This window comes from Hermetia illucens, chromosome 5 (genome assembly GCF_905115235.1).
Source record: "Hermetia illucens chromosome 5, iHerIll2.2.curated.20191125, whole genome shotgun sequence".
NCBI classification, from domain to species: domain Eukaryota; kingdom Metazoa; phylum Arthropoda; class Insecta; order Diptera; family Stratiomyidae; genus Hermetia; species Hermetia illucens.
The window spans coordinates 39,347,971-39,371,690 of record NC_051853.1 but is presented as its reverse complement, the minus strand read 5'-3'; the positions used below and the strand labels follow the sequence as shown (position 1 = coordinate 39,371,690).

General features: G+C 41.6%; 1 protein-coding gene across 3 annotated transcripts in view; it reads right to left on the bottom strand.

The window, feature by feature from the left end:
- Window positions 1–23,720, bottom strand: part of LOC119657514 (mushroom body large-type Kenyon cell-specific protein 1) — a 315,414-nt gene that overhangs the window by 55,860 nt on the left and 235,834 nt on the right. For all 3 annotated transcript variants that reach the window (XM_038064453.1, XM_038064454.1, XM_038064455.1), the window contains 5 exons: window positions 11,384–11,503; window positions 11,154–11,324; window positions 6,644–6,876; window positions 6,327–6,540; window positions 6,070–6,265 (listed from right to left, as the gene is read on the bottom strand). In XM_038064453.1, the coding sequence (XP_037920381.1) occupies window positions 6,070–6,265; window positions 6,327–6,540; window positions 6,644–6,876; window positions 11,154–11,324; window positions 11,384–11,503 (934 nt within the window). The remainder of the gene's footprint in view (window positions 1–6,069; window positions 6,266–6,326; window positions 6,541–6,643; window positions 6,877–11,153; window positions 11,325–11,383; window positions 11,504–23,720) is intronic.

The following is a 23,720-nucleotide window of genomic DNA, read 5'->3' as shown; positions in this document are numbered from 1 at the left end:
GAAGTGAAATTGAAAGTCTTCGTCAGCCGGTCGACGCCACCCAAAACAAATTTCACAACATCACCATCTTCTCTGTATTTTGTCAATAAGAACGAAAAGAATAATAAAAGAGCGAACTTGTTGCATTTGCAATTCATATATGCATATTGCAGTTTGCACTGAATGGTGTTCATCGCTATCATTTATTTGGCTGCAGATGTAAAGATAATAATTTGCGAAAAGACCAGCATTACAATGTGAGGCCAATGTAATGCGAGGGTCTGTCTTCTCACGTACTTCAGTTTTCAGTGCAGAATTTCTTAATCATATAAAAATGCCGCCGAATAAAAGAATTCGTCTCAAGTATTCGTTTGTGAGGGGATAATGGGTAGAAAATACAGAAAATAAAGTTATTGTGAAAAGGAGCGGATAAGATATGGATGCACTCGTGTGATCAACTGGGATAGAAAGTAGGTTACTTCTTATCAAAGTAATGCACAATAAATTCTTCGTTTTGAAAATTCAATTACATTTATAGAGTAATACCGTGACGAATTATGGAATATTTTTTTTAAAAATGTCTGTTTTTGTTGTTAACATTCATTACTTACCACATAATGAGAAGTAGATAACAAATGGTAACTGGTGGGTAACTCGGCTTCTAGTATCTTTAAAATCATTTACTGAAGGATATTCACGTAACTGAATAACGATCGAAAAGGCAATTATATAAAACATCAAACGGAAAAGTGGAATTGTATTTATCTAAATTGATATCGGGAGAATGGGAAATTCCGAAATTTTAAAATTAAATAAAAAAATATATAAATATCGGGGCGGCAACCCTGTCGGCCAAACCAAAACCAAGTGGCCGAGGAGAACCTCCATAGTGGTGGCAACGGGAGACGCTGCACTCACTTTGGCTTGCCGGCCGTGATGCAGTAGGCGAATGCTCCAAAGGCCTAATCAGGGCGATCAGACCCGAGTTGCACGGGGACTCATCTGAAGTGGCAAATTGGTCATTGGGATTGGGATAGCCCCTGGACTCTCATACTTCGGGTGAACTCCCGTTGTATGTGAGTACAGCTCGGTTATTTGCAGTTCGCCCTCAAAGGGAGAGCTTCATGGGGGTTGTTGGTTATGCTCAAGCAAGAAGAGATCTTCGGGCCTCGGCATGGTGTTGCGTTTCAGCACGGGTACCCTACTCCTTAGTTCGGTAGAGATTTAGGTAATTCTTGCATCCACCAGTATGAATGCTAAGCCATGGACTTGGTATAGACTGGTACCGTTGTTGCTAGTCTCAGCGGGACTCTGATTGTGGTCACACAATCCGTGTCTTAAGAAGACCGTGGGTTTAAGTCGTCTAGACAGGTGCTGCGTTAAACCCTCAAGGAACTGTCTGTCTGTCTGTCTGTCTGTCCGTCACACGTAGAAATGGCCTAACCGATTGGCACGAAATTTGGTGAGAAGGTGGGAACTGTGAACCCCCAGACATGCAGTGAGTGATATCCTCCTATGCCGAAAATTGGGGGGGGGGGGGGGCGCTCATACATGTAAAAGGGGGGTGTACACATCTTTTTCTCCGAATATTGTCATGTGGGGTATCAAATGAAAGGTCTGGATTAGTACTTTCCGAAGCTGGTCTTAGTTTTCAGATTTGTAAGGCGGGGAGTGGGAGGGGTGGAAAGTGATGATTTTTTCAACGGATCTATTCCGTAGTAGTATAATATGAAGCATATTATCCACAAGTTCATGCTATTAGTAATAGAGTTACAGTAGCTTAAAGTTGACTTTACTGTGTAAATTTACTGCAACTAAATATTAATATCACACTAAAGTGGGTAGTCAGACACGTTAAATGCATACACATAACGGGCTACGTACAAATGGGATAGTTCTACACTCAAATATACCCACAGAGGAAGCAAACAAAACCTTTCATACCTGAAGCGCCCAGCTTCCGGTTTCCCGACTTGTTACAACAAAATCTTAGTCAAAAGATACATGAAGATACTAGGGTTTAACAACAATGCCTGCCTGTAGGCATAATCCGACGGTCTCGGAGATGGATTAACTTGGGGACCACAATCTAAGCTTCGCAGTGATTATCACAGCGGTACTGGTTCGTACTAAATGCATGATCAGTATTGAGAAAAAAGGTACAAAAATTTTGGGTAAGTTAAAATCTAATTAAAATTTCATCTCTGTCTGCCCATTCACCTGTCGTATCCGTCTGACCTCTGGTCAGTGCGTCATGCTTTTTTCGGGACGGTTCAATCTGTTGATACGAAATTTGCTTTGGATATTAAAGCCTACGCTATAAATGCAGTTGCATTGCATATCATGCAACGTTAAGTTTACGGGAGTGGAAGGTATGTTCATGAGCTTTGTCAAAGAACGAAAGGAGCTAAGCCGGCCTGTGATAGAATATTTTACTGTATTTTCGTCCGGAAGAGGACAGAATTGGCGGTGATTTTAGTAAGTGAGAATTTCCATGTTGTTCACATATGGTCCAGCGTCTTTTGGAGAATTTCCACGTTAGCATGCAAGATGTGAAAAAAGTCCGGAAGTTCTAACGAGTTGTACTGACAATTGATAGTACTCTCACAAGGCTATACCAGACTTGCCGATATCTAACTCAGTTAGCAATTCCTTTATCTAAGGATAATAAATGAATCTACGTTTTCAGTTCCTAAATTTTATTTAATCTAAACCGTTTCCTTTCGTCCTTAAAAAAAAGTTAAAAGCATTGCGATCTTGACTCAGAACTAATGGGATTAATCTTAGTGTAAGTTTAAGACCACCCTTGGTTTGTGAAGGCCCTACATGAAGCTTCTACGGTCTTTCCAAATCTCCTATTGGGGGCATCTCTTGGATAGAGGCATACTTGACGCAGCCCAGAGAGGTTTTTACACGAAATAGATAAAGTTTGGTTGTTGGGGATTGTAGAGATTCGGAAACCCAGTACCCGCGACTTTCGGAGGTAGGCAAGCGCGCTCCCGGCCGACAATATTCAACTGCCGTATTGACTTAGTAGCTTGGGGAAATTTGACTACTGCAGTATCTACTGTTTAAATAGGTAATATTGAAGTGGGAATGATTTATCCCCGGAATTTTCGGAAAATTTTAGAAAAAGGTTTTCTTTTATCAAAAATTAATTTTTACGTGGTATTGTTTTGCCATTTTTTGGGATCTCCATAATTTCATCAGGCCAAGTGATTTTCATTTTTACCATTGAAAGGGTTTTGCAGAAATCAATGGAAGTCAGGCGGTAAAAAGTCCGGACTATATGCTGGATGGCTTGAAACGTCCCAGCCAAGTATAAGCGTATAACTAGGCATTGTCGTCACGAAGGACCATTTCTTTTCTGTTGGCCAATTCTGGTTTGGTTTGTTACCGTCGATCCAGGTTTTGAAGTCGTTTGTTGAGGGTCATCGGTCTCGATCGCTTCCGTTTCTTAATTATTTGTTTAATATATTTTTCACCGCCATAATGATTCGGTTCAAAAATGGTTACAAACATTGAGCTTCTTTGAGTAGTCTACTCTATTTAGATGATTCCGAACTCTCATGTGGCGTATGCTTAGTGCCTTTGGGAGCTCCTGCCAGCTTCCATGGCTGTTTCGCTCGACCATTTGCATTATTTCATCGACTTTTCAAGTGACTGGCTAACCAGAGCATGCATTTTTGGCATTGAAAATACGGAAGGAAATCAAGCAAACGATTCTTGGGGAGGAGTTTTACGCACAGCATTCTCGCCGTACACTTCACAAAATTTTCGACATACTTTTGAAGGCTTTCCATCTTTTCTATAGTAAACAAGTACCAAGTAGCGTATTTCAGTTGTTAGATACATATGCATCAACATCACATAGTGGCAAAAATTCAATACGTGCTGCCTGTTGCGTATTCGTCTCCCGACGCATTAGTTGAAGTTGTATGGTAGAAAAGAACCATTGCGCATGTCCGATCTTCTTCGGTACTTGCTCGTGAAAAGGTTTGACTTTAGTGCGGTAATGTGATGGGATGCGATGTATTGGTGTGCGGTTACGAGGTTGCGAGCACCTGGCTGCGAGCATCAGACATTGCACAGCTGTTTGTGGCTTGTCACGTGGGGTGGGAAAAAATACACAAGAAAACCATCCAGGCGTCATCGACACCAGTTAGCTACTTCGTCCTTACCCCGTGAATACACAATGACATCCCGGGATCCTCCCATATGCAGGCATATTGGGGAGGCTGCATGTCACTAAGACTTCCCGGCTCTGATAAGGACCATTAAGTTGTCCAATATTGGGACACTAGAGAGGAAATTAGCTAATAAGCGAGGAAAAAGGTGAGGTATGTAACGAAATGGTCAAAATATGTTCCTAGCGCTACCAAGCTCCTTCAATGAAGGAATTCGAACCAGCAAAAATGTCTAAGTCGACCGGTAATTTATGATTTGAGTATCTGCAAAGTCGAAAAACTGAAAAGCAGAAAATAGTCAAAAACAAAGTCCATTCGAAAATAAAAATCATTTCAATAAAAAGGTGTGTTTTCCACGCCGACGTCTTTTCAAAGGTGAAAACGGATCTGCAGTTGGGAATCGTGTAGCATGTATCAGGGAAACATAGAAAGGGGACCTGATACTATAATTAAAATAGTGCACGCCTAAATGTGTAATTGCACGTCTAAATGTGTCTGGTACAAATCAGTCTCAACCACTGCGTTCCAACTCAAGACCTACCCTATAAACTTTTCTAATTTCAAGTGTAAACGAGGCGGCAATTCATTTCTGGAATCAGGGGCATCAGTCTCTATAGCTGCTACATCCTTCCTGGTCCAACAACAGTAAAATATAAAAAGATGTTAGAGAGTTTGGTGTTGGACAGACCATAACATTAGCGTTATTGCTGGCAACTTTAATGAGTGGGCCTTAGAGTGGGGGAGGGGAATGGCCAATAGCAGAGACAAATCCTACTTAGAACTGTTGTGGAGCTAGACAATGTATTAACCAACTTTGGATGCGTGCCCAACTTTAAAGATAGAAGTCGAGCTGACATCCCTTTGGACCTTGAAGCCGAGCTTTATGGTCTCCTGGGTGAGTGAGGACCTAATTCGCAGTGACCAACAAGCCATCTTTCTCGACACTGAAAATGGCAGAAGTGGCCACCGAAGGCGCACTGGAGGTAAGAAAACTTGGATGTGTGGTTTGTTCACCGAACTTTTAAGGACGGGACATTTGTGTGACTCTAGAACGAGATCACGACTTGAAGGGAACGACAATGGAACGGGTGGGTCACCTGGGTCAGAGCGTAATCAACACTTGTGGCGTTGCAGTGTCTTAACGGCATTTGCACGACAGCAGAAAACGAAAGTAGCCTTAAATATCTAAGTGCAATTCTGAGGTGTTCCTAGCAATTAACTTAAAACTTAAAGTAATGAAAACTTATTTTTGTTTCTCCGCTGGTGTTATTTATTACACTTGCAAATATCGATATTTCGGGAACCACCGGAGGTTTGTATTACTAATCAAGTGAACAAGTGGTTCCCGAAATATTGGTTGTTGCAAGTGTAATAAATGGCACTAGTGGAAAAGCAAAAATAAGTCCTAATTATTTCAAATAGCCTTAAATAGGCCATAAGAGATGGTTTGTGGACGTGTTGAGGGATTGGATGGTCTTTAGACATATTTCATGCTTTTTATACTTTTAATCAATTTTTGGCTTCAAGGAGTGAGTCACGATTAGGCGTACTAAATTTATGCGAGCAACTGGTGGCAATTATTCGTGGAAATTGGTCCCCAAATGTTTTGAAAAATAACGTGCTATATGTTCGTTTTTTTAGCTACCCATTACGTTCGAATTCATTTTTTTACTTTTTTTTTAGTGTTAAGCGGTCCTTGTTAAGCCCTGTCAATTGACTTGACTTCGTACTTCGCAGTGCCTTAATTGTAAATTCTACTGAAAGAAGTCGCCTTTGTTAAGAAAGGGTCATAAAACTGCGCCTGCGATAACTGCTATCTATGTGAGAAAACTTGCTCGATATATGGCCTCAAGTCGGAGATTCCGATTCATAATAGAAAGAGATAGAGATCAAATTTACTTACCTGAAAGCTTGCTTTGGATCATTGCTGCCTGCCGATGAATTTGGTGATGGTTTTGCGCTGAGATCGAGAGGTTGTTCGCCGGTTATATCACTGGGGCTCGGTGAGTCCTTATGTGAAGGACTTAGAGCGGCAACGTTTATCTCTGAGGTAGTTGGCGTTGATGGCGGTACTTGCTGGGCTAATTGATACCAAAGGCCTAGACAAGGAATGACATGTTATTCCCTGTGGAATATAATTAGTGCTATTCGGTATATTACCAGGATAAAGGTGTGGTAGACCCGGTGGTATCCCCTGAAGTTGGGCGACTGCAACCAAATGCGCAGCCATTGATTCCAACGAGGTCATATTCGGTGGAAGTGAATCGCTGAGTAGTGATGTTACGGATTTACTTGCATTATTACCGGTATGGCTTTGTACTTCGATTTCAGGGGAGCTATCACTCGAATCGCTGTCGGAATCTAAGGATGTTTGCTGCTTGGATCGAGGAGAAAAGTTGATTGCAAATGAACTCATATATTCAAACATAAATCTTTCTTTTAAGAGTTACAGAAATTTTTTTAGAAAAAGTACTTACTCTATGGGCGAGTTCGGCCTCGGACGGAGCCGGGCCAGACTCCGCCACCAAATCTCCCTTCTCGTTCACTGTGAGTAGTTTTCCGTCAACACAGAAATAACACTTCTCGTTTGGCTTCCAATCTATTGGACTGGGTGTATCCGATTCGTCGTTGCCTTTCCCCCTTTGTGATTTTGTGATGCTTGTTTCTGAATTACCTTTTGGGTCCTCGTGCTTTCGTTCGGCTAAGGTACCTTTAAAATGCAAAAAGGAAAAATATGTTAAATATGATTTTCAGTCAATGGGGTGGTAATAGGAACTTATTTTAATGAGGAAGTGTTTGTTTGAGAGATGTCACTTTTCGGTTTTAAAGATTGGTACGATAATTGGCCACATGGCAATTCAAGTTATCTATTGACGCCTCAGAACATCAACATATTGATTGAGAAATTCAGTAATGCTGCCTTTCTCAGCAGGGCAGCCAAGTTGTGGACTACAGAGTAGATTAATTTGGAATGTAGGTTCTCAGAGCTAAAGCCGGGGTGCTCATTGATACCCAGTTGCCGTAAGTGTGACCTCACTGTGCTACTGGGTGATTGCACGGAGGGCATAGCAACTCCTTAGTCATACATAAAAACACGCCCTACTCGCCACGCAAACTGGTGTATTAGGTCGAGGCATATTTTTACAATGTTGATAGCCACCCAAAGATAGAGAGGCTGAGAAGTCAGCAATGGGACCAAGCCCTTCTGTGAAGTTAGTATGATAGCAATGTTAACCTGGTAAAGAATATATGGATGACCGTTTAGCACAGGTCATTTTCGAAGAAAATACTTTTTCGTACAGAACAGGAAAAAATGCATCATCTTATCATCGGAATGGGGGTTAGGGATGTGGTCTTCGATGTTGGTAAAAAAAATTGGGAGAGAGCTGAATTATTAATATTTGTTGCGGACGATATAACAAGGGGACGTTTGGTGATTGTCTGGCTTTCAAGCGTCTCAACGTAGGAGACAAAAGAGTTTCTATCCTTTATTATTTCCCAAAATGGCGTCTTTCAAATGGAGGGGGTTTAGAAGGGAAGAAGACCGGTCGTTGCAGCCAATTCAGAATAACAACGACAGATTCGGTAATATTCTGGAGTACCAAGAAAATGATGAAAAATTATTCTGAATATATAGGGGATTTAAAATTCACAGGGATCCCTGAAGAAGTTGCGGCAGAGAGGAAGTTGTTTGTTTTCTTCTTCGGCTGTCGAAGCCTAAGTTATATCCGACACAAGGTTTTATTCGGGTTGTCAATTGAAGGAAGAAATGTTCGATCAATTTTAAAGAGTTGGAAGGAGTGAGTTTCTAGCAGTGATTAAACACTTCTATTTTAAAAAACCAAGTTTATGACCCATCTGATCCTTCGGGACTCCCAGTTGAAATGACTACTCCTGGAGATATTGTTATAAGTGGTCAACGAATCAAAGCGCGCCACCGATTTATTGCAGGGATTAGTATTTCAGAGTTTTGCACTAAAAATTGGGTGTGAGAAAAATGTGGGCATCATGGGTGCCGCGTGTGTTTTCACCAGAGAATAAACGCAACCAAATAGTCGATTTGGAGGCTACCTTGGCGGTAGTCAAAATCCTGATGGGTTTTTGAGCCGATTCACAGACAAAGAAATAGTCTAAACAGTGAATATTTAAGGGCAGGCGGGCTCCGAAGTATGGAGGGATGGTGAAATCGGCCGGTAAGATTTTGGTCACGGTTTTCTAGAATGTGCGTGAAATCTATTATATATGATTACATGGAAAACGGAAGAGCAAACTGGATAGTATTACGTGCCGTTGTTGCACCGGTTAAGCAAAGAAATCAGGAATAAACATCCTTATTTGAAAAAGAAAGTGATCTACTTTCATCAGGACAACAGGCTGGTGCACATCTGTACCATTTTAATGGCCAAAAATCATAGAATTCAACTTCAAATTTCCACAACATCCACCGTATTTACTGGATTTGACTTTCGGTGACTTTCCTTTAAGTCTTTGGGGATTACCAGCCCAACAAGCCAAAGTCACCCACCTTGCCGCTATGCCGGACATGAATTTTGAACTTTGAGGCCTTCTCACTTTTTAGATAGTTTTAAAATTAAAGATTTTCAAATGAGCGCGAGTTTCTGAAATTGGTAGATAGGATCCCAGAAGGACACGCTGGGATACCTATATAAGACACTTGTAGACCTACATAGTTCATCTAAACGTAAATGGATACATCAAGAGTAGACTAGAACTGGAACTAATGGGAAAAGCTACTGTAAATATATATGCAGCTTGCTGTTCGGTTAAGATGGTCACCTGATCAACGGATGTAACCTGGTGGCCAAGAATCAAACCAAGGTGAAGACTGATGTCCGAAGACTTTTACATTGGGCAAAATGAATAGGGTTATTCTGAGAAACAAAGCAAGATAACTGTTAGAAACTTTGTGCATTGAACAGACCACAGCAGCATCCAGTCTCTACAGGGTTTTAGTTAAGGAGGGGTTTTCTCTAACGATGATAATATGCAAAAGACAAAATGGTGTGTTCAACGATAATAAGGGGGAGGACAGGACGATACTGTTTGGCACCCTAATGGCAAATGGAGAGGGGAAAAGAGAAAGGTGGAAAATAACTAATAGATAAATAGTCGGAGGATAGAGTAAGATGGGCGAGGACCTTTCAAATAAAAGGATTCTTTTGGCACTGCTGAAAGGAACCTCGAAGCCAGTCGTCATGTCCTCTTTGGAGTGGTAAAGGCCAGTGACGCTTTGGGATATGAACAAGAGTGTGGAGGTAGGCAGAAATAATTTTCATTTTCGGCCCAAAATTTTCGTATTCATTGAACTGATATCTTCCTACTGAAAACAGTAGAAAAAATTTTGGTTAGTAGAACTGAGGTTGCAACGCACACTCCTTTACTTCCATACTATTACGCGCCAAAGCTGGAAGATCAACTAAAGGTACCCTACATCAGCTGACGGTAGTATTACCACTGAGCGTAATAGATACTAAAGAAGCTTTGTCTGCATTTTGGAAATCAAAATGCCTTCGATAATCCCGCAAGAGAACCAAGGAGCGCTCTGGTTTTTTGAGTGAACAAAATTCTGTAAATCATAATAGTGGAAATACGGAAAGGTACCAAACTTACAGTCATGAATTCAACCCAAGATTGTCCACAGAAAAGTTGAAGAAATTTTAGAAAGGCTAACTAATATTGGACTGAGAGTATCCAAATTTGCGATAGTGATGTAGTACCTGTAGACCTGAAGGAGTTAATATGGGTACACCTCATACAATGGAATCCAACTCAGATTAGTAACGGGTACTGGAGGGTGGAGCTAAGCATCAATCTAACCAAGACTGCCAAAATATCATTTACTAGGAAGATTAGAATAGAATACCTACAGACACTCTAAATACATAGTTTAGAAGTTAAACAGGGACCAAAGGTCAAATATACGCCTTACATAAGTGCGCCCAGTTAAATCCTCAAAAGAACTAAAGGAGACACAACACTGCGATCTTAACTGACAGAAAGCACTTAAATCGAACCAGGTGAATTCTAAAGCGGAGTGATAATGCCTTGATAAATTAAACAGGTTCCGAACGGTCTAATTGTTAGAGCGCAAGGTTGTCGCAATGGATGGTCGCCGTTCAAATCCCAGTGGTGGCAGAAGGATTTACGCTGTGACTGGATATCGGATGCTAGTCGACTCAGTTATGAATGAGTATCTAAGGCAAATTAGGATAATAATCACGGGCGAGCACAATGCTAACTATGTTGCATCCTAACATAGTGTACCGTCGTTAATAGACTTCAGGGCCCAGATATTATTATTATTAGCGATAAATTAAATACGCTTGAGTCTGGAAAAGTCTGGAAACTCTGGGCTTCCGGCGATATTGCAACAAAAAGGATTTCGTTGGTAATACTTGGAGGAACTAAATCGCACGAATTTACCAGGAGTGGAACGATCCAGGGTGTCTATGAGAATAGTAGAGCCAAAGCGTTCATAGGGTGGTTTAAACACAGCTTACTACAGAATACTAACTAGCGAAACTGCTTGCTTACTTTTAAGGTTTTATGTTGAAAAGAACACTTTTCCTTGCGGCTATTGGACAGTTTTAGAGGTCCAAAAAATAGGACGCTGGCTGAAAGTGCAACAAAAAATAATACCGATCTGCTTTCCTTCTAAAAATTCAACGTGAATCCAATGATAAATTGGGTTTACATGGAGATCACTTTAAAAAATTTTTTCAGAATATATGATGAGCTATAATTTAAGGCTATTTGGATATTTTCAACAAGATTGTCTTTTGGACTCTTTTTAGTCCGCAGGCCATTGAGATGAATTTCGCTGTTATGACTAGCCAAATGCTTCCTTTATATGAAGAACAACAATGGAAATATACCAAGTTTTCCTTCTAGTTCTTCTTTGGACTAATTACACTAAGGACTAAATACAGATAATGTATAGTTTCAAGATGTTCCCAAAACACTCACCTCTCTCTGACACTGCACAGCCTTTTTCGTCCGTATTTTCGCTTATCTCTTTTTTTATCGCAACAACTTCGTTTTCGTTTAAATGATTTTCTGTAAGGGCTCGCGGCTGGTTCAGCGAAGTTAGCTTTTGTTTTTCCTGTGTGTCGATACAATCGAGCCTGTTGATCGAATCTGTATTGGAAATTTTATGTAATTAGAGGTAGAAGTAGAATTGGTGGGGTTTCGCTTACCTTCCGTATTGTTTTGGACTAGGTTGGCGGCATTTACATTTATTTGAGATCGTGCTAGTGCTTCTTGGTAGAGCTTCCATTTCCTACGACCCATTAACTCCTCAGCGACACGTTCTAAGCCTAGAAAATATGGAAAGAAAAATTTGTGGGTTAATAATTGTAACTGTTCAAGGTAATGCACTTTGGAAAAGTTGCATACTATTAGGTATCCCCTCCAACTAACATAATAAGGGTTCTAGACAAAATTCCTGGATTCACGGAGCAACAACTGGTCTGAAGAGAAGGGAAAAGGAGTGATTTCTTTAGGTTTGGGTTTTTTTTTGCCCTTGATTTAAATGAAACAGGGGGCTTCTGATAGTTTCCATCCCGGGCTTGTGTTTCCTGCATAATTTTCGCCACAGCCTTGGATTTCCTCAAGCCAGTCAAGGCTTATATAGTAATGAACGCTGTTATCAAGGTTAAGAGGTTTGATTTTGTTATGATGACTTCAGTAGTCTGTAGCATGAGTTTTCTCACTAAATAGTTTAGATGAATTTAAACCGTTTCCAAATATATGTCTCTAGATTTAAGATCATTCCTTTAATGAGTAGAAAGTCCCATCATGATTCGAATTTGAAGGAAATTCTGCAGTGTATGGGTAGTTATAGCACTGAGCATACTACCTTGGGGCATTCCAGTTTTAATATTAAATTCTGATACATACGTTTTACACAAATTTCACACCCTTAGCTCCTTCGTCGAGTATAGGAAAGGTACAAAGTATCTTTTTTGTATTAGCATACTTTTGTCTCATATGATTTTCAGTGAAATTATGCTTTAGTTTTATTGTCATCACAGGTGATGCTGTGCGAGTGATGAGCCTGCATCAGTTGGACAACACGAAGATGATCATCAACGTTCATGACACTTCGGAATTTGAATCCGAACATTCGTCGCTAGTCTGAATCCCATTTAGGCAACAAAAGCTATCAAAACCATTAATTAGGGCCTGTAGAATTTAGCCTACTCCCTAAGAGAGTTATAACTTAAATAAGTGGAACATCTGATTTAGTGTCTTCTAAGTAATACAAAAAAGTTGTCTATGTAAGACAAAAAGACTCACCACTAGAGTAGAGACAATCCTTTATAAGATCTTATTGGCCCACTTGGAGCTACAACAGAACTCCACTCAAATTTGGAATAGTATGCGCACATGGCGGCATAACTAAGTCACCTTTTAATATGTGTTGTCTGAATAATTGAGGCAACTTCAGTTTCTGGTATGTTAGGTCTGCCAAAGAGGATGCTCTTGTTGGAGCTTATTCGTGGAACTAAAGAATGTTACCGTATCAAAAAACAAAAAAAAAAACTAAAACATTGACGATAACAGAAGAGTCAGAGAAGCATCAAGGAAAGAAATGGTGGCTCCAAGGTAGAAGTACACATTTAGTGAAACAGTTATAGTATCCTATATCTGAAACATTCAAAATGGAAGTTACTCAAAGCAATCCCAAGTTGACTATAGAGAAAAGTCGCCCGAATTCCTAATAAAGTTGCAAAAACGATGAACGAAGGAGCAGTGAGAGGCAAGTTAACTAGGACAAAGATAAGTAATATAAGTTGTTAATGAATACAAGGGGTACATACTAAAATGACAACAATCGATTAAACACAAAAAATTGTGGTGGTTATCCTTGCAAGAAGGATGAAACCAGACCGTTCGCGCTATATACCAGCCTACACCATAATGTCAGAAGGTGTTCTAATGAGGCGCTAGAAGCCACAAGCACGTTGATGAAAACTATCCCAAGCAAAAGTTAAGACATAAAGCTCAGAACTCTGCGCCTCAATAGAAACACAGGTCCCATTCATGGTTTGATTGGTCCAAGATGATTCGGGGAAAGACCAACTATAGCGCGATTTGCAGGCGTCATGTGCAGCTAAAATCAGTGACAGCTGGAATGGTTTAAAGTTTAAACTGTCCCTGGCCGGCGAACTTCCTAGAAGGCCTATCGCTAGGGTTTGCCTTGCGAAGGTCAATATTGGTAGACCTAAGCTTGTTTAAAATCTGCGCTTAAGAGTTCCCTTGTCATCTCAGAAGACTTTATATTCATCAAGGTGTAGAATTCCGAGGGAAATAATCTACTTCTTATTAACGACAAGTGAGAGATCATTCGAAAGGCTGTAAATTAATGTACGGCATAAACTAGACGGAAACTTTAAAATCGTCAACGATGCTGGAATAGATAGATCCAGAGTAAGGGGAGGACGTCAACTCTCCCTGTCAAGACGAACAGCACTGAAGTGGAAGAGAATTTCATGAGCGAAACATGGACATTGCATTCATTCAGTAGTGTAGTTTTCGGGACTACTTTTCAATCACTATAACACAGGCAATCTTAGTTCATGCATTTTAGCAAAGAAGCGCTCAAAGACTTTTCACAGATCTGAGCCAATCAATACACGGACATGCTAGAATTCGGTTCTGGAGGAGACCTGGTCATCGACTTACAAGGGCCATGACTAAATAACAACTTCCGAAGAATTCTATCGTATTGTATTCTCTACCTGCACGAGGAGAACGAACCTTTTAGTGAGTTCTGACACCAACAGAAGGTATAAGTTATCTAGGAGCACTGAAGTTACAGTGTCATAGAAGTGAAACTTCCGCTGTTGTCTTTCTTGGTTCGACAGATTTACGATTGAGTGGATTTACTGAGTGTTGCTCTGATAGCAGACAGTAGAGTTTGGAGTAGATCTCATAACTTTCAGGGATTCTAAGAGAAACAAGCTTTGGCAATTCTTCAGACCTATGCTAGCAAGAGCAATTGGGTATTTCAGGAAAACTAGCTCCAAAACTAGGTACCCTAGAGAAGACTATGGAGGCTGCTTATTAGGGTTCCCGCCTCAACAGTTTCAGCAAATCAACCATACTAACACGGCGACTGAAAACTGCAGACCTCTAGTTCTTAAAAAAAAAATTGGGTAGGTATGTCTTCAATAAGTACTGCAAGCACAAATTCTGGTAGTCCTGTGAGAAGGCTATTATGACTGTCAAGGGAAGATCTTGATTCCACGTCTGTCGGCAATATTCAATTTAAGGAACATAGACATGCATCCATTCTGAGAAGATCGAAAAGGACTTTGACAGAGTTCTCAGGCGAAGCATTGGAATTCTTAATGAACCCACATATACTACTGACAACAGTACAGAATCCGATTGCAGCGTGTTGAGTATCCCGACAGCAAATATTTCATCAGTTGTCACAAAAAAATGAATAAAATGAAAGATCAATTGCTTCTTCTGATAAAAATTGCCTGGCTTTGATAGGATATTGACGATAATTTTGCACAAGAAAATAAGGACTGTTTTGCTGTTGCTGAAGGGGATTTTTGGAGGTTGTATTTGGCCGAACCATGTTCTAAAATTCCGGTCTGGTTAGTAAGCCCCGATTGTTTGGAGGACTTTGCACGTATAAGTCTCATCTTCTTTGTATGAAAACTCTTGGAGAGGAATCTTAGATGGATCTCTAATAAGCATATCTCAGCATGTATATTTGAAAGCAAAATCCATTGAGGAAGCCCTTCATGAGGTGATTGATTGGACAAATCACTTTCCCAGCTATAGATGGAGTTTCCAAAAGGTTCCAGAAAAAATTAGGTTGGAGGGCAGCTTCATTTAGTAAGTAGTCATAATCTTCAATGGCGCAACAACCGATATCCGGTCTAGGCCAGCCGTAATAAGGAACTCCAGACATCCCGGTTTTGCGCCGAGGTCCACCAATTCGATATCCCTAAAAACTGTCTGGCGTCCTGACCTACGCCATCGCTCCATCTTAGGCAGGGTCTGCTTCGTCTTCTTTTTCTACCATAGATATTGCCCTTATAGACTTTCTGGGCTGGATCATCCTCATCCATACGGATTAAGTGACCCGCCCACCGTAACCTATTGAGCCGGATTTTATCCACAACCGGACGGCCACGGTATCGCTCATAGATTTCGTCGTTATGTAGGCTACGGAATCGTCCATCCTCATGTAGGGGGCCAAAATTTCTTCGGAGGGTTCTTCTCTCGAACGCGGCCAAGAGTTCGCAATTTTTCTTGCTAAGAACCCAAATTTCCGAGGAATACATGAGGACTGGAAAGATCATAGTCTTGTACAAAAGAGCTTTGAGCCTATGGTGAGATGTTTCGAGCGGAACAGTTTTTGTAAGCTGAAATAGGCTCTTTTGGATGACAACAACCGTGCGCGGATTTCCTCATCGTAACTGTTATCGGTTGTGATTTTAGATCCTAGATAGGAGAAATTATCAACGGTCTCAAAGTTGCTTTCTCTAATCCTTATTCTTCCTGTTTGACCAGTGCAGTTTAATGTTGTTGGTTGGTTGGTTTTCGATGCTGACGTTGGCACCATATATTTTGTCTTGCCTTCATTGATGTATAGCCCAAGATTTCGCGCGAATCGCCGCCTGCTCGATCTGGATGAAGGCAGTTTGTACGTCTCGGGTGGTTCTTCCCATGATGTCGATATCGTCAGCATAGGCCAGTAGTTGGGAGCACTTAAAGGGGATCATACCTCTTGTATTTACCTCAGCATCCCGGATCACTTTCTCGAGGGCCAGGTTTAAGAGGACGCATGAGAGGGCATCCCCTTGTCGTAGACCGTTGTTGATGTCGAATGGTCTTGAGAATGATCCTGCTGCTTTTATCTGGCCTCGCCCATTGGTCAGGGTCAGCGTAGTCAGTCTTATCAATTTCGTCGGGATACCGAATTCTCTCATGGCCGTGTACAGTTTTACCCTGGCTATGCTATCATAGGCGGCTTTAAAGTCGATGAACAGATGGTGCAACTGTTGTCCATATTCCAACAGTTTTCTATCGCTTGCCGCAGAGAGAAAACCTGATCTGTTGCTGATTTGCCTGGAGTGAAGTCTCTTTGGTATGGGCTAATGATGTTCTGTGCGTATGGGGCTATCCGGCCTAGCAAAATAGCGGAGAATATCTTATAGATGGTACTCAGCAACGTGATACCTCTATAATTACTGCACTGTGTGATATTTCCCTTTTTATGTATGAATAAGACGTAGAATAAGTAGTACATATGCTAAAAACCAGGACCCTTGCAGCAAAGCTTGGAGGGAACTTAACAGAGGAGTTAACATATGAACTCCCATGGCGGTTACGAATGAAATTTATAGAAGCTTTACATGGGGCTAGAGTTGCGCGTATACAGATGACGTGATGGCATTAGGTTTAAAACTATCCTCCCTTCTTATCAATTAAATAATAGAGGGAGGCTTAAATGCGGTGAGCTAATAGGCTAGTAGTTGGGACTTCAGTGTTAACTCATGTAAAACAGGCATAACGCAGTTCACCGCGAAAACCAAAATAAAGGAAGCTCAGCATAACTCGACTGAACGGTCAAAGATTGACACTGTCTACTAGTAGAAAATATCTTGGCATAATGCTGGGTACAAAATTTAGTTGGCAACCAAATATAGAACTAAAAACGACAGCTGGAACCCAAAATTATTCTTTTGATTTCTATACACATGCCCATTCGCGGGCCTTTTGTGTGGTGGCCTACACTGAGGAAGGCCTTCATCGCCCGAAGCTCAACAGAGTACAGAAATTAGGATGTTTCAGCAATATAAGCGTTTTGTGTTTATGCCCTATAGAGGATCTGGATTATTTTTGGGGCGGCCTTTCCATCAATTGTCTTATATAATATACCGAAATATGCCGTGCTGTCCACCTTAAGGGCTCTGTAGACTGGGGTTAACTGGAAAGATACAGAAGAACGGTGAAGTAATAGTTGGTTTGGGCAACATAGTCTTTACCGAGGGCCCCAAAAGCAGCCAATAGGGGTTGGGGAGGGAGTCTAGTCGGAGTCGCGTAGCTTCTGCTAACCATTTAGGTTGCCGACTCATGGCAGTATTCTTTAAGTACAGCTGGTGGCAATCTGGGAAGCGTGTCGATTGGTGAAACGACATGCAACCCGTCATCGAAACGTAGCAACTTACAAAGATAGTTAAGCGGCTATAAAGTCGTTAGAATTCACTATTTTATCGTCAGAGCGCAGTCATGTTTTTTGAACTGAACAAAACGGTCTGAGCAACTTGCTCAATGAGTACATTAGTTGGGTTTCACAGGGACATTACTGGAAATGGGCCATCATCCAATTTGTAAAAAATAGGAAGGATGCGCTGTATTTAATACGTAAAAATATCTTCCGATTCACTTCTATATCTACGAGACATTGGCTTATTGGTCGCACTATCGCCGCTATTAAAAAGAGGAAGAAACTCTCAAAACCGCAAGGTTCTAGCGAGCGTCAGGTGGCGACAATTGAACATGGCTGATATCCCTTAGGATCCCGAAGAAGCCCTTGAAAATAAGATTGAAGATGGAATCTTTAGACTGTTTTTATGCTAATAGATTGCCTTTTATAAGTTTCGAATAACCACATCGTATTACGCCAAAAAAAAACAAATGAGGTAACCAAGCAGGATCAGCTAGGTCATCAGGCCTGGCCAATTACTGGACTCCACGGCTAAAGCATGATCGGTTACCATACTGTCCTTACAGTAATTTAATTTAGTGATACCAGATTTCTTGAATATTTTGCCTGTGTAAACATTTCTAAAGATATTAAATTCTTGATTCAATATCTTAACTAGCGCTCATAGGACAAAATCGGTAATTACCCTTCAACTTCGGAAATTCCATGCAGATAAGGTGATTTCGGCTATACAGTATTTCCTTCCAGCCGGTAACGAATGGTTAGATGAATTTGAAGCTCTCAAATGATGACACTGAAAACATCCGTACGTATTCAAATTCCACAGCTCCATCAATAATCCCTTAGAAACGGAAACTTGAATCCCCAATTGGCTATCAACACAAAAGCAAAGAAAAAGCATCTATTCAGGAAGCAAAAAATGTTCGAATTGAAAATCCATTTACCTCCCTGCATTTATTGCTTTAAATCCAACTGAAAAATTCGATACACGCAAAAAAAATCCTGTTTGTCAGCGGCATAATGAAAACTCCCTTCCCAATCTATCCTTCCATATTATAAATGGAGGAAATAGCACAAGTACGTACGTCGATGAAGGTAACTGGGAGTCTGAGTGGGACGGGAAAGTGGGAAGCATTGACGGTCTGCAGATAAATTGGCTGAAGAGGAGTGAAGCGAATTTGGAAGACAGACGGGGTGGAAGGTCCAGGTCTAATAAGAAAGGTGAATGCCCGCCGAACCTTGCTCATTCTTCCCTGTCTTACCAAATTCGAAGTGACGTTACAAAGTTTAAAACATTTGTCAATATATAGTATTAGAGGGCATGACGTTCCGATGGATCTCGCCTCGTCGTTCAAATGTATCTACTTCAGGCAAGGGTGCATTGCGCTAGAGTATGTGTTAACACTATCCATGACCTACGTAGTCGCTTTACCACGTATCCTATAACAAATTCTCTTAAGTCGTAATTATATCGTCTCTCCACCTCGACAGTATCTGCTATTGTGGGAGGTAGGACGCCACCCTGCGCCTTCTTCCGTTGGGGTTGAGTTTAATATGGACATTGTGATTGCAAAAAACCCAAAATTTGTAAAGATTCCAGTGGACGTTTCAGAGAAAGGAACGTCCGTCTGTCATCTTAGTCCAAGTAGAAAGTTCAACCTTTTTTCCTTCCGTTTAGTTTGGTGGTTGCCAATTCCCTTTGCCTCTTCCTTTCTTCGATTTCGTCCCGATTACTTGGTTGTGTCCGAAAATAAAATGCGAGTTGTTGAAGGGTTGACCGAAATACAACGCACGTACACACCCGACTAGAGAAACGACGATGACACAGAAGATGTATGTATGTATGATATCAAAGTGAACGGCAACAGACGTAGCGTAGGAGGGTTGTGAAGGCAACGAGTAGGGTAGGCTGCAGCCGGTGGAAAAGTGGATAAGGCGATGCATAAGACAGAGCTTTACAAGCTTCTAGGAGGCGTCTCGAGTGGTGCACGGTGGGGTTTAAATGGACAAAAATGCTTTGGGTAAGTGCACTGTCTCCCCGGTAAGTTGGTGCATGAAGACGACAGGGAGGAATAGCAATCGAGCGTGGAGCATATTCGTACTGCTTCGGTAGTATTAATGAGGTTTCGGAACCGGAAAAGCGGAGATTCAACATCGGACATACGAAAAATTCAGAAAATGGAGGAAAAATGTGAAAAAATATTAGAAAAAAAGCTTCGAATGTACGTATGTGTGCTAAGGGATGATATGCAAAAAAAAACGGGTGGAAGAAGCTTAAGAAAGCCTTCATGTTTGTATCAGAGTGTCTATGGTGGTGTGCAGGGTGGTGAGCTGAAGTCAGATGGAGGTAATTTTCTGTCTCTGGACAGCGACATGAAGTTGTAAACTTGGGGGTTGTAAAACTGCCCCCTCGGCCAATTTTGCTGAATGGTATTTTGAATTGGTTCGCATTTACTTTAGGATGTATCGATGTACATATTGCTTTTGCATGAGGAAGTTCAATGAAGGCCGACTATGTAGCGGTACATACGGGGACAACTGTATTAAGATGGAAAAAGTAGGAAGAGATATATCTGACTGTAGACTGTAGAATCGGATGCTTGGAATCGGAACGTCCCGAAATTCACTTAGAGAGTGATTTTTTCCATTTCCTGCTTCGGTTGCAACAAACCGCATCTCTTCTGGTTTCTTTACACCTTCGGGGAGATGGCAACCGATGCCATAAGGTGGCATGTTTTCGGTCGCGGCCAAGTAGAATTAATCCGCCCGTAGGATACGTATGGTGGATGATGGATCAGTTGAAGGCGTGAAGGGTATTTGTGGTGGGTGGTATGAGTGTCGTGCCAACACCATGATTCTCCTCTCCATTGACACGCTGGCTTGCGTTTGTCGACCCACTAATCAATAATGTTGCATTTTTTTCTGCTTTGCCGTATTTCCTCTATTCTCGTTTGAATTTTAACTACCACCATGAGTACATTGTGTTGGAGTCATAAGATCCCTGTGGCTTGATTCACGTTCGTGCAGTAGTTTTGGACTACCCTCTTACTAATAAATGCTTTCCAATTAATTTAGTGGACTCTTTCTACCGAAAATACTGTTGCGGTAGAATAAAAAATTGGATCAATAATGTTTTTTTAAAGAGGAATGCAATGGGGGGTTTTTCTGGTATTTGGATTAGTGTGGAAAGATTTGCGCTTTTGTGGAGTGTAGTTGAAGGGAATCTGTGGGTGAAAAAATGACCAGTAAAGGTGTGTGTAAGGCTTCTCATTTTGCACTGCTTTTTTTGAGATGTCGTTTAGAAATTTGAAGCCGAAAGATACGTTGTTATCACTATTTTTTACTTTTACTTTTCAGTCCATTGTTCAAATATATATACTTTAATAACGTAATTCAATTTTCAGACGGACGGATCAAAAATAACCTGTGTAGTCGGCGCTGGGGTTTTCTTGAATATACCCAGTGTATTCAAGTCGTATGGTCTCCCAGGTTTCGCCTGCGTATTCCAGGCCGAAGTACTGGTGGTATGGGAAGTCTGCCGATGGCAAGAGCGAGATTCGAGCCCCAAGCGTAACATAGCCATTCTGACCAACAGTCAAGCGGCCATCAAGGCCTTGTACTCAGCGACGACATTTTTCACGCTAGTGGGGCAGTGCAGAGACATCTTCCTGGCTGGTGGGGCAGTGCAGAAACGCGCTAAATCGTCTGGACGGCACACTCAAGGTCACTCTCCTCTGGGTTCCAGGGCATAGGAACATAGAGGGGAATGAGCGGGCTGACCGATTGGCCAGGCAAGGCTCTGCTCTTGGCAGTCCTTCGGCGAATACACTCGGTGTTCCGTTGACGGCTGTCGGGAGCCGAGTCTACTCGCATTACCTAGCAGCCGCGGGCCTACGATGGTGAAGGCTTACGAATTGTGCCAAGTCAAGGAGAATTTGGCCTGCTTATAACATAGCCCGTCCACGAGAGCTCCTGTGCCAGACGCGTGCAAATGCATTCAAGATTACGGCGGTCTGCACGGGGCACTGGCCCATAGGGGACCATGCCGCTGACGGGAAACCCTCATGCACTTTCTCTGCGATTGCTCAGCTCTGGCTAGCGTCAAGCTGTGGACACTGGGTAAACCATTCTTTGCGAAAAGAGATTTCTAGCTGCAGGGTGGGAGAGCTGCTTTTTTTCGTGAATGGTACGGGCTGGCTCTGAAGATCCGAGCCGGCTGGACTCTGCCTCCCTGCTTCCATAACAATAGTCACGATCTTGGGAGTTTGTGGTATCAAAGCGGCGCACCAAAGCACTAATTGGGCTACTCGGGGCGGCCACTGATACCTACCTACCCCTACCCCCAGATGAAAGATACTTAATCTTACTAGTCTGCAATGTGTCTATCTGTTTCCTTATATTTCTATATATTTGTAGCCCTGTTTGTAACAACGATTATTGTAGTATTCAAGGGAACCTGAATAATGAATTTAGCCAGTTAGACGCAGATAATTTAACAACCGTAAGATTTTCAGTTTTCAGTTTATTCATAGATTAAACAAAGTTTAATGAAAAAACTGGTAGTTCTTAGTGCGGTCCGAATGGCAGATCTGAGTGCCGTCTGAACGGCTGACTCTGCCCTGATGACAAAACTGTCAGCAATTTTTGAAAAAGCCACAATCATCACTGTGCTCCCTTCGCACACTGATGAACGCTTATAAAGAGAGCCGCGTCGCCATCTTTACATTGTATTTCTGGATCTAGAGGAGGCGTTTGACCGTGTGTCACATTAACCCATCAGGTATGCCCTGGGGCAACACCTTGTGTCAGGAGAACTGGTGCGCTGGGTTCAATTGGTTTACTACGATTCGAAAGTTTGAATTGTGGGGTGTGTATCAAAACCGCTTTTTGTCATTGCTCATCAAGGAAGCGTCTTCGCACCATTCCTCTTTGTTGTTGTTATGGACACTGTCATTCGGGAAAGACCAACGCCCTACACACTCCTTTATGCAGGCAATGTTTTCCAGGCGTTTCTTAGTAAAGCTGATCTCGAGCAACTTGTTTAAAATTGGATGATCGCGTTATAAAATACGGTCTCAGATTGAATTTAAATAAACAGAGTTTCTGATGGCTGATCCTTGTAAAACCAGCACTATCATTGTCAATGACAGTAACCTGCCTAGAATTGTGCGATTTAAATATCTCGGGTCAATGTTTTCCATCAATGACGAATTGTGTTATGAAACTGCTTCACGCATTAGCGCAACCTAGATGAAGTGGCGTTTCACATCTAGTGTTCTTCGTGATCAATGTATCAACGAAAGTCTCAAATATTAAAGAATTAGCTTGACAAGACTGGTTTGAACATCGACATCAATGGAAAATTACTAAAATCCGATCGACAACGATAGCATGATAGGCTGGATGGTGATTTGACGGCCTCACGATCGCATCCAGATCAGGCCTTTGACAAAGTAAATGCCGCAAACGTTCAGGACAAGCCGACCCGGCTTGTGAAGGGGGCAAAGGCTAAAGAAGAAGGAGATGTTAATTAGGCAACTTTGGTGGATTCGAACTAGAAACGTTAACAGAATCAAGGTAGTTATGCAATTTTGGGGAGCTCTATAATTTTTATCCAAGATTAGAATTACTTCTAGTCGATCCCATGTTGCTATTTGTAACGAGGCTCTTTCGCTCTCTCTTACGCACAACCGTGAAAACATGGCTATTTTTTACAACGAAATGAATTTGATACTGAACATTCTCAATTCATATTTTTCTTCTCTAGCAACTGTCATATACTAAATGTGGCTCCAGAACAGAATCATACGTTACCATCATTTGTTAGTTGAAACAAACGGTGAAGCTCATGACACCTCTTTCGTAGCTGGGTAAGTTGTGCAGTCTACAATATATAGAAGGCTTCTCGAGGCTGAGTGTCTTCCGGAGCATGAAAGCCATAAAACCTGTCGTTATTAGGTTAGTGAATGAAATTATGACAATGTCTGCTGCTCTCTTCCTGCTTCCGAAGTATTCTCCGTAACGCAGCTTGGCTTATTCCAAGAACTTAAACGATTCTCCCAATGGGCAAGGAGAGCGCCGGACTGGATTATGCCGACCGGAGACATTTTGAAGGCGCTTTCTATTTCTTCACCGACGACTACGTACGTTTTGATATTTGAAAATGTGAGCCGACCCTCGCGGGCATTTCCAGAATCTGTTTGCCATTGGATTCTGGGTGAAATATGCCCTGTTCCAGTGCCCTGGCATTAAAGTCCGCGTCAATCCTAATCCATTTGCATCAAGTTACTATGGAAAGTCTGGTATCGTCTCACTGCGATCGAAAAACATTAGTT